Source organism: Hipposideros armiger, unplaced genomic scaffold (assembly GCF_001890085.2).
Source record: "Hipposideros armiger isolate ML-2016 unplaced genomic scaffold, ASM189008v1 scaffold_18, whole genome shotgun sequence".
Taxonomy (NCBI): Eukaryota; Metazoa; Chordata; class Mammalia; order Chiroptera; family Hipposideridae; genus Hipposideros; species Hipposideros armiger.
In genome coordinates this window covers 1,497,792-1,509,228 of record NW_017731368.1, presented here as the reverse complement: position 1 = coordinate 1,509,228, position 11,437 = coordinate 1,497,792, and the positions used below count along the sequence as shown (strand labels likewise).

The 11,437-nt window shown below is 48.4% G+C and overlaps 1 protein-coding gene across 2 annotated transcripts in view; it reads right to left on the bottom strand.

Annotated features, from left to right (window-relative positions):
- Positions 1–337: 337 nt before the first annotated feature.
- USP4 (ubiquitin specific peptidase 4) overlaps positions 338–11,437 on the bottom strand; it is a 41,889-nt gene continuing 30,789 nt past the window's right edge. For both annotated transcript variants that reach the window (XM_019631913.1, XM_019631923.1), the window contains 8 exons: positions 10,349–10,437; positions 7,275–7,502; positions 5,561–5,631; positions 5,184–5,302; positions 4,716–4,865; positions 3,578–3,681; positions 1,307–1,395; positions 338–944 (listed from right to left, as the gene is read on the bottom strand). In XM_019631913.1, the coding sequence (XP_019487458.1) occupies positions 783–944; positions 1,307–1,395; positions 3,578–3,681; positions 4,716–4,865; positions 5,184–5,302; positions 5,561–5,631; positions 7,275–7,502; positions 10,349–10,437 (1,012 nt within the window). In that variant the 3' untranslated portion in view covers positions 338–782. The remainder of the gene's footprint in view (positions 945–1,306; positions 1,396–3,577; positions 3,682–4,715; positions 4,866–5,183; positions 5,303–5,560; positions 5,632–7,274; positions 7,503–10,348; positions 10,438–11,437) is intronic.

Below are 11,437 nucleotides of genomic sequence, written 5' to 3'. Positions count from 1 at the left end.
TAGGCCTGACAAACTCGCAGGAAAATTCCAGGTTTCAAGCCAACATGGAGAGCAGTGGATGGGCCAAGGTAGCCAACAGTTTTGTGTACAACTCTTTTAAGTGATAGCTAATGAAAGTTCCACACAGTATCCAGCTGTCTCAATTCATCAAGGATGGCGGCAACATAACAGGACTGCTGGGTTCCACACGAAATGGAGCGGCAGGAGACCCTCACACCAAATATCTTCATTTCATTAGGAAAAGCTGGAAATTCAGACGACTCAAAAGGGAAACAGAAATGGGCTTCAGTGGCTAATTTTTAGGGAATTATAAACCCATCGCAGGGCACAGCAAGGGAGAAGGGGACATCAAGTTTACTTGAGGCCTGGTTTACTGTGGGCAGACTACTGGGGTGACCAGTAACTGGCACCAGAAGCAGAAACCCAGAGCTCAGGGCTGCCTGCAGTAGGTCTTGTCTTCATGGCTGCACCGCACTCTGTGTTCCTTTCCAGTCTTTGGAACCCATCAGACATATACCACTGGGTGCCCCCTGCCCAACCCCCACTCCGCAGCTCTAGGTTTTACAGCAGTTTCTCACCACCTGTTTAAAAAGAAAAATAACTCAGCCTCTTGACATAACCCTTCTGAGCAACAGGGTCCCTTTTTTTCCTCTCTCTTTCTTCTGCTCATAAAAGGGAATTTCTTCATCTGGTTTTTAGACCAAACACCAGTCTCCAGAGGGTCCAAGGTGTTCCCCGGGGGGATTACACCGGTGCTCCGGGTGGCAGGGTCGGAGGCAGCGTCAGTTGGTGTCCATGCTGCAAGCCCCGTCATCCCCCACACCCTGCTGGGAGCTGCTCGGTCTTGTCCCTCCGTCACAGGGCCCAGGAAAACTGGTGAGTGAAGGTGTCTTATAAAACTCATCATCTCGACGCTGGTAAAACAGCACATAAGCTGCTTTTGTCTAAAAAACACAAAAGAGGAAAAGTCCATTCACTGGTTGGAAGAATCACCCATTGTTCCCAGTTTTCTCTCACTTCAAAACACGCCCCTCTCAGGGATCTGCCATCTTGTCCTGTGCATACACACACACACAGGCGACTGGAAGGCCCTTCCACCTGAGGCTACTCGTGCCAACCCTCCCTGAGCCAGAGTTGAGAAGGGCAGGTGACCCATGGAGAGTACCAGAAGGAATGGCGGCCAACTCTTTCTCTACCACACTTAGGTTCCACTGTCACATGAGGATGACTAAACAACCAACTGGCCTGGGAGACTTCGGCTTTAAAACCATCAAAGAGGAGGAATCAGGTATCAGGGCCTACTCACCACTATCTGATCCTCAGAGGCCAGGGACACGTTGCTGTCATCAAAGTAGTACCACTTCCCATTCAGTTTGTTCTTCGCATGTGCAGTGTCTGCCAAAAAAAATACTCTAGCCGTCACCAGAGAACTAATCTAGTTCTATTCTAGCCTATCAGGCTTGCACTAACCAATACCACTCCAAAAAATATGAAACATTGAAAGTAATCTACAGCTTGCCTTAACAACCTGAAGATAACTCACATGCCCTTTAAAATCTGTTCCTCCTCTTAGGCTTGAAAAGGGTAAAAATGGATTGTCAGGGACCAGCGCTTTAAACTATAATTTTGGGAAATGAATTTTTAAAAATAGAGAAATCCCTGTCGATTTTCAAAATGGCTATGAGCAATAATCCAGAGCTGGGGGACCCATAAAAGTTGGTGCGACTTTAAGATTTAAGCAAAACACCAAGACATGCTGTACCCCCATTGTCCAGGCAGGGATACTCCTGCCTCTCACTGCCTCTGGAACCTGTGTCCTAGTCCCTGTGGGACTCATTGGGCACGTGGGTTTCAGAGCTGGGATGTGGACAGAGACTTCAATTTATCTTTCTCTAAAACTGTGAGTCAAGAGTCTGAAACTGTTCCTCACAATGATCCAAACAATCCCCACAGCCAACACTTCCTGTCTCGATGTTACAGTTTCCAAGCAGGATGTGTTTACAATAGCAATCCCCACAGCGGTGTCCAATTCCTGCTCCACCCAGACTCAGAAATGACAGCGTCTAATGGAGATCTGGTTTCCAATCTCAACCTGCCATGTCACTACCCCATTCCTCAGTAGAGTGCTGCCTGCAAAGTGGTGATGGAGAGCAAGGGGAAAGGTGACAGATGGTGCCAAGTGCCTCTCCCCACTGCCTCTGCTTGGCGTAACAGTAATGGTGGCTCTCAATCTGGGAGTTCCAACTGTGGACCCGACGTGGGCCCTCATGTAACCAGCCTAACCTCATGGATGAGAAAACTGAAGCATATGGAGGCTAAGAAACGTGCCCAAGTGGCGTGTTTGTATGCTAAAATGGCAACTAAAAATAAATGCATCTGACCAAGCATGAACATAATATCCAAGTCAATTTGGGGAGGAAAAGGTGTAGAAGAGTAAAGTAGCTGCAGGAGATGATGTGATAAGGGACTGCTAATGGCCACTCCAGTAAACCCGTTTTCAAACAGAAACAATTTTTATTTTCCAGCTGCTCCTACAGCTAGACATCGCCATGTGACCAGGTTACAGCCACTGCGATGTATGTCCACGAGTTGAGGGGACTTCTGGGAGGTCTGCTTAACAGGGGAGGTCCTATTCTTTTTTACTTTTCTTCTGATGGCCTAGAATGTAGATCTGAGGGCTGGAGACTGAACAGCCATCGGAGCTAATAGGTGACACAGAACAGGAGAGCAGACTGCTGGGCCAACAGAAAAAGCTTAGCAGTGTAGGGGAGAAGGATGGGGTTTAGGGCAATTCCGTAGTCTACAGTGAGTGTAAATGGAGCTGACACCTCCCCTAGCGTCACCTCTTAGGGTCCTAACACTGGCTGTGGTGGCAACTGGCACAGTGCTGATGCAGTAAAGGAGATACGAGGAAACACAGCTCCTCATTTCAACTTTTACTAACACCTTTCAGTAAGCAAGTAACAAAATGTACTTAGGTTTGTCTTCATTATAAAAGTAAACCTACACTTTATAGTTTAGGAATTTTGGAAAATAAAGACGAGCAAAGAGAAAAAAGTAAAATGAACATTTTGGTGCCTCTACTCCTAGGCTTCCCCACCCCCGTCATAATTTCTTCGCTTTCTGTTTTAACACAGCTGTGACACTACCTTTCGTAATGATGGAATTGTGTGTAGTTTTCACTTAACATGTCACTGGCATTTCCCCATATTAATTTCACTTTACAATGGCTGTGAACTCTTCCATCAAGTGGATAAAAGTAATGCCAACTCTTAATCACCGATGCTATTACTAATTTTTCATTGTTATAAACAAGTGAATATCTTTGTGCATAAAGCTTTCCCCAATGTCAAGTAATTTCTTAGGATAATTCCCAGAGGTGGGATTACTGGATTAAAGAATATGAAAACCACTGAAGCTTTTTAAATGAAGGGGCAGCAGTGTAGACAAGGTCTGAGGGCCGTGGAGCTGTGTAAGTACAGTGCTCAGGGCCATGCCTAGCACAGGGAGAGACTGGGGAGAGGTGATGGCTGTGGGCACTTCAAGATCTGAGAAGGAAGCAGATACCAGTACTTACAGTGGCCAACCCCCATGGCTCCATAATGATTGGACACAGCAATGAGGTCATACACATAAGGCCTTGCTGACAGGTCACAGACAAACTCGGACATGTTCAGACCTCTGAGCACAAAACAGAAAAATAGCCCTTAAATACGTTAAACTCAGAGAAAGTTGGTGTAACTTAGCAACCCTTTTTATGCAACAGGCTGGAACACAGGGAGGCACTCAAACATCAGCTGCAGGAGGAATGAACCAACCATGACAGGAGGGTCCCGGGGGTCCTGTTCTGACAACTACCATGTTCAGGTTAGAAAAGAGAAGCCTCCTGGGTAACCCCTACCCCAGACCAAATGGTGAGGGTTACAGTAACTATGTAGAAATGGCTGTTACTACTATCAAAATTACAATTGGTGCCATAAAAATTTAAGCTAAATACCAAAACAGGCCCCAGAAACATTCTCCCAATATTTTATTTTGAAAATTTCAAACATATAAGAGAAGTCAAAAGAATTTTGCAATCCCTATATACCCACCACCTAGCCACTCCCACTGACCCATCTATACTTAGATAGGTATATGTATCTACCCGCCTCCCCACAAAGCACTTTAAAAACTGCATTTCGTGGAGGAACTCCTATCTTGGTGACTTATTTTCCTGTATCAGTTACACTCTGTACTATGGACCTAAGAGGACAAGAGTAGACAGCCAGTCCCAGTCTCTACTTCAGGGACAGCAGCACGGTAGGTACGCACCCCCACCCACGGCCCCCCCGTAATCCAATCCACCCCAGCTGACTACTTCCGGGTTGCCTTGTCCCCGTTAATGAGAAGCAGCACTGTGCCTGTGCTGCCCCGCTGAGCCCAGGCTCCCTGGGACCAATGACATGGGAGAACCAGTAAAAGTCGGTGGCAGGAGGGACTCGAGAGGGGAACCAGCAGGGGCCGATATCATCAGCAGCTCCCTGAGCCTGGGAAGCACTTCAGCTGGAGAATCTTCCCAAAACGTGGGATGATGGGGAGGCGAAGTGAGCTGAAGTCTAACCTCCTAGAAACCAGCCACACACATCCCAATGCAGATAACCCTCAGCCAGCCAGTGACCAAATGTTCTCCTGTTTTTTAATTTTCCTGATAACACTGCAGCCCGGGGACTCACCTGACTGGGAATTCCACGACTGTGTCGAGCTTATCCCGCCAGTATCTACTGTAGGAGAAGCGTTTGAGGTGGACCACCAGGATCTTGGGCAAGGACCACAGGTCAAACTTCTTCGTGGCCTGTTGATGCTTCTTACAGTTGGGACAGTACCTGAAAGAAAGGAGAAATCTCTGCTGAGTGGGGAGGGAGCCGCGCCACCCTAGCGCTCTAGCTGGGGACAGAGCAGCGATCCCAAGCCCCTTGTTGCACTCAGTTTGAGTGCTTTGGGGCAGGGAGGCCTCTGAGTCACCTTCTGAAACAGGGGGATGGCTTTCTTAGTCTGGAAAAACCAATCTACACAGACAGACTTGTGTTGCAGGGTCGGCCATGTAAAAGAGTGGCATAGGGATCTGGTGTACACTGCTGGGCCGGCAGATCTCAGCGCCCAGGGTGCATGGGCGCCCCTGCCCAGAGTGGGGTGCTGCCTACCAGGGGTCGTGCTCCCCAAGTGTCTCCATGGTGGTGAAGAGCTCAATGCAGTCTCGCAGGGCCATTGCGGTCTTCTTCTTCTTCTGAGGCTGCAACATGCTCACGTGCTTCTCAAAGGCCTGTGAGGAAAAAAGAGCTGAGTTCTGCTGGGGAAACAAGATCTTACCAGGTTAAGCCACAACCCCATGAGCTCTCAAGCCTGGAATATAATGTACTTTCTGCAGCCTCTGAACAGATGACGACAAACTCTTTTAAGCACCTGTCATTCTCAGTCTGAAGCATAACTTGTTAAACTGCTGTGGAACTGAGAGTGACTCTAACACACGTCCAGAACAGATACCAGCGCACACACTGACCAAGAATCCCAAGTGACCTACCTCAGATTCTTGCTCATCATAATAAAGGCTCCGGCTCTCACTGTCCCAGTCGATGGCCAGTGTGGATCGAGCTGCGGAGGAAGACAAAAGTGTCATCATTATCGAATGGCCAGGAACAGGAGAGGCTCTTCAGGTGACGCGAGTGAGAAGGGCCACACTCAGGCTGCACCATCAACACCAGCTCACCCATCACCAGCCACTGCCAAGAGCAATGCCCCGCCGTTAGCCTTCAGCCAGCTCTGAACCCCTGGGTCCCCAAGTCCTTTGGCAAAGATTTCCTCAGCGCTAGAGACAAACTCCAAAGGCGCTGATTATAAAGAATTCTTAAAGGGCAGGGGTCAAGATGGAATAACAGCAAGCAGATTTACCTCCCGCCCTAAATAAGGAGAAAACCTGACAAAACAGGATAAACAATGGTTTCTCAGACCCTGGAGATTAGGCAGAGCGAGAGTGAGGTCCCTGAGAGAAGGAAAACGAACAAGGAGATGCCACACGCCCCTCCCTGCTTACTGACTGCCTGGAGGTATTTTCCAGGCCACAGCATGGGGGAGGGGGAAAGAGAGAGGAAGACTGGGTTGAGGAGTCAAAGACTGGAGTTCCAGAAAATAGCTGGGAATTGCAAGGCCTGTACTAGAGGAGGGAGCTGCAGAGACAGAGAGACAGAGACAGAATCCAAAATATCTCAATATGGTTGTTATTTAAAACTTTGTTTTTTTAAAGATATTATTTGGGTATTGGAGAAGTACAGTGTCGGGGAATTGGGGAAGGGGAACAGCCAAGTTGTCCTTCAATCTTAGTTGGGGGTGGGTGTGGCCCACCATCCCACATGGGAGACGAACTGGTAACCTTGTTGTTATGAGCATGTGCTCTCACCAGCTGAGCCATCCTGCCACCTGTTGGTAGCTCAGCGGCAGCTCAGCTCAGGTGCAGCTCACTGGCCCATATAGGAATCGAACTGGCAACCCTGTTGCTCAGAGCTCACCCTCTTAACCAACTGAGCCATTTGGCCAGCCCTTAAAACATTTTTAAAGAGGTATAACAAAGGAGAAAAAGCTAGCTAGCTAGCTAAAAGACATCTAGCCAATTTCTTCTCCAATGAAGGCAGCTAAGACACAAGAGATGCTTTCACAGCTCCCTCCTGTCCCCATGCAGGTGTCTTCACTGTCCACTCATGCTTGTCACACACAAAGCACACCACACCCATGTGGACGCCGCTTTCCACCTGGAGGGCAGGCTCCATTACAGGCTCCCAGGAACAGAAAGATTACAAAACCCATGACCATCCTCCAGATGGGTCACATTTCATGAACATCCTCATGGAACAAAAGAAAAAAGCATTTATCCTCATAAGTGAAACGAGTTTGGGGGAACACTACCTCCCAGGAGGGGGCACAAGAAGTGTTATCAACCTACAGCAACGGTTGTGAAGGGTGGTGGAAGCCGAGGGAGAGCTCACTTCCAACTGAAGACATCAAGGACCAAAGAGAGAAGTCTGACTACGAGGGGCGTGTGCGCATGCACGTGTGTGCGCGCGTGTGCGCATGCATTCCCTCTGACAGTCTTTTGGGAGCTTCATGCCAAGGATCACACAGATGTATGTTCCTAAAGCTACACGGAGATCACGAGAGCCCAATGCAGTGAGTATTGAGAGCTAGTATTTTCAAGTAGATCTTAGGTCCCCAAAAGCCATTTAAGGGGCAGAGGAAGTACTTACAGTTGAGTTTAAGTAGTTTTCCATCCATTGCAAGTGAGTTTATGTCGGCTGTTCCGTAGGAGTTCACCAGGCTGAAGGTAAAAAGCCTTCGTGGGCAGGGCTGACCCGTGCTCGTCTTCCGGGCGGTCTCCTCACGGTCGCTCCCCAGCTCAGCCTCCCCGCTGCCTTCCGGCTCTGAGAGCTGCTCTTTGTCTTCCTCCTGGTGCTCCATTTCTTCCTCATCTTCTCCTGGCACAAACGAAAAATAATGTGCAGATAAGCTGCCACTGCCTCAATGTCAGAAATTGTATTTGTTACCTAACCACGGCGCTCCCTTCGGGTCTTGTGCTGTGTATGTGGAACTACATCTATGCCTCTGTATTTCCAAGGCACCTGAGGTGCCCGCACGAGCTGACGCGACAGGTAGCGTGGGCAGTGCTATTCCGTGATGAGGAAGCGGAGGCCCGAGGGGCTCCACGAGCCGCCCACAGGTAGAGAGGCAGCGGCAGTCCTGCCAACCCTCAACTTGGGCCCCTCGCCACCTGGTGGTTCACTGGGCTTTTTCACCCCACGGAGTCTGACTCTCAACATCATTGTCAGGCCCACAGGGAGAAAAGGACCAAAATTAAACACACACTCAACACTCAAGAAGACAGCCTGGTAGAAAGTGCAATTTAAAAGTCAGCTTTTAAATAGTATAAGAAACACCAGTATGAAGTGAAAGTCTTCATTCCTCCACAGGAAACATATGCTGGCTGTCCCTAAACTAGTGTTTACTGAATGTCTCCCAATGTAAATGCCACGCTGGGTCCCAGGGACATAACAAACAGGGTCCTCCCCTCCTTTCTTTTCTCTTTCCAACTGAGATTGCTGAGTTTCAAGAGTTTTAACAGGCGTTTTAGAGGCATACACACGAGTCAATTCCCCAGAGGTGTTTCCAGAGAACTGGTTTATGTGGCCGCAATAAAACGCTCGAAGAATATAGTCATCAGACTTGCTGGGCAGTGGAAGGGGAAAGTGAAGCCACCAGGTAAGTAATTCCAACAAAGATAGGACAACTCCCAACAGGTGACATAAAAACAACAGGGGGTGAACAGATTTAAAGTATGAAGTTTATACTACATCCAGGGACATATCAGTAGAAATGGAGACTGAGAGGAGGATGTTCTATGTAAGAATCCTCTTATTTGAGGACCGCTTGCCCTGGGAGTATTCACCAGGAAGGACAAGCCAGGCCCAAGACAGCGCCGTTTCCTCTTGGGCCACAGGAGCAGCGCGGCCTTGGATGAGTGGTGTGAAAAGGCTCCCTGTCAGCACCACCCGAAATGGCCAGCTTGCAGGAGACTGCAAGGCCCAGCTCTCAGGGATATTCCTTTCCCAACTGGGTAGCATGACACTAAGGACAGTAGCACTGCCCATTTTTACACCCCAGTAAGTCTGCCCCACTCCCCGACTCCTGAGGGAAACCCTGTCCTGCCTGCCGCCTCCCTGGGAGCCTCAGCCCCCCTCAGGGACCCAACAGTACCTGTCACTGTAAGTATGTCATCCCTGGCTGTGCCACCCCCAGCCAGTGACCTGGACAACCTCAGGAACCTTCTAACGCTGTCAGAACTAAATGTCATGAAGTGTATATCATGGGGTGAGAAAAGAAAACAGGGTCCACCAAGAGCAGCTGCCAAGGTCACTCAGAGAATCGGCAGGAGACAGTCACCAAGGAGCCTTGGCAGTGACGAGGTCAGAAGTGCTTTAAATTTAATCTTAATTAAACAGGGTTCGAGGTCTATGCGCCAAGACTCACTTACAGGGTTCAAAAGAAGGCAGTCATTCTTCCTGAACAGACTGCGGCTGGGATGTCCGCACAGCTTGGCCAATTATGACAACAAGAAATGCTGACATGGTGTTATTAGTTAACTGTCTATTATGTACCATGTATTTTAACCAAGTTATCTCATTAAATTGGAACCTCAATTCTGTGAGGCAGATGCAATCTTCCCATCTTGTAGATGAGTAAGCCAAAGCTCAGAGGTAAGAAGTGATTTGATCAAGTCCAGCCACACCTGGAGCTGGAATCATAGGTCTCTACTTCCAGAGCACTGAGAACGTACAGATCACCCAAATCTGTTCAGAGGCTACCATTAGCCCTGCGACACCTCTGCTGGTGGGGCCTGTAAACAGAATCCACTCCTGTTCATCCCAGGGGGAGAACAGGACATTTGAGGCCAGGATAAGGCCATGAATACAATAAATGTTCCACCTAAACCGACAATAACAATTTGGAACACCCGCTGAAGACGCAGCCTTGTGGTCACTGTCTTGAACATCAACTCTCACTGTCCAGGTCTGTGCACGTCATAAGAGAAATCTGGGCCCTCGGATTTACAAACAAGGATTTCTGGCACTAACTCAGAGGACATTTACGATTTTATGGAAATAAAGCCACTGACTCAGGCCCCCAAAAGAAGGTTGACAGCCACAGTGCAGGTCAGACATGCCTCCTCGGTTAGAAATGAGCTTGTGAGCACTTGGCCACAGGAGGATGGCGAGGGCTGTTTCCTGCAACGAGCCTTTTCTAAGGCTTTTCAGACTGTTACTCTCTTCCCTCCTATAGCAGGGCCGATCTAGTCAGCCACCGCTGTAGCTTCCTGGGTAGAAAGAAACGCCCAAGAGAACCTATCTCTGCCTCCTGGTTGGTTGGCCAGGACGCCTGTCCTCCCCGGGGGCGGTGCTGCACCACAGTCATGTGTAAGGGCCAAGAACACAGCTCTGCTGGTAGAGGCTGGGTCATGGAGGTCAAGTGCTGAAAAAGCACCCATTTGGCAATCCCAATAGATCAGAATCAAATCCTGATTCTGCCACGTGACCTTGGGCAAGTCACTCCATCCTGCCAGGCTCAGTCTACACGCTTAAGAAGATTCCACGAGGTGCCAAAGTTGGACAGTGGGCACCAGCAGAGCCGGCTCCCAGTCTGCTCCCTAGGCAGAGCCCCCACCCCAGCCTCAGAGCCTCCCTCTCCCACGTGTACAACACCTTTGGAAGAAGAGGGAGGTCAGGAGGGATTTGGTCAGTCACAGCCCCACAGCGTGGCGAGCGCTCACCTTCACAGCCGCCCCTGGAGCCATTGCAGGCCCCCGGCTCCAAGGGCGAGCTGCCACACTCATCAGGCAGTGGCTGTTTTATGTAGCGGCTTGAAAGAAAGAAAGAAAAAAAACTGTTAGCTGTAACACGTATTTTTCTCCACTATCAGCTAGAGGTAGTCCATAATTTATATATTCAACTATTTACAAAGCAATTTGTGTAAAAAAGGGCTTTAATATCACGTGATGACGCAGCATTTCAAGGAACTGAGAGGCACCCAGGAGGTACGATGTCTAACTACCAAGTCACTGAAGGCTCTGAGAAAGTCTGTTTCGAGTTTTCCATAAATGTCATGCAGCACCATCACTTAAAGAAACATCTCCCAGTAACATTATCAGCTTCAGAATGATAAGTGAATTGCCTCAAAAATTATATTCAAATAAAAATGCCATCAAACAGATGGCCAACAGGCATATGAAAAAATGTTCAACCTCACTAATCATTAGGGAAATACAAATAAAAACCACAATGAGATACCACTTCACTCCAGTCAGAATGGCTATCATCAATAAATCAACAAACAACAAGTGCTGGCGAGGCTGTGGAGAAAAGAGAGCCCTGCTGCACTGTTGGTGGGACTGCAGATTGATACAGCCATTATGGAAATCAGTATGGAGGTATCTCAAAAAACTGGAAATTCCACTCTTGGGTATCTATCCAGAGAAACCCAAGACGCTAATTCGAAAAAGTATATGTACCCCTATGTTTATTGCGGCGTTATTCACAATAGCCAAAACTTGGAAACAACCGAAATGCCCATCAGTAGATGACTGGATTAAGAAATTGTGGTACATTTATACAATGGAGTATTACTCTGCCATAAAGAAGAATGAAATCGTAACATTTGAGATGATATGGATGGACTTAGAAACTATTATGTTAAGTGAAATAAGTCAGTCGGAGAAGGACAAATACCATATGATTTCACTTATTTGTGGACTCTAAAAAACTGAATGGACGAGGAAAGTGAATAGAGGTGGTCTCAGAGATGTGGGGGTGCAGTTGATGGCTGTTGGTTGGGGGGTGGGGATGAGGGAGAGAGGGAGGGG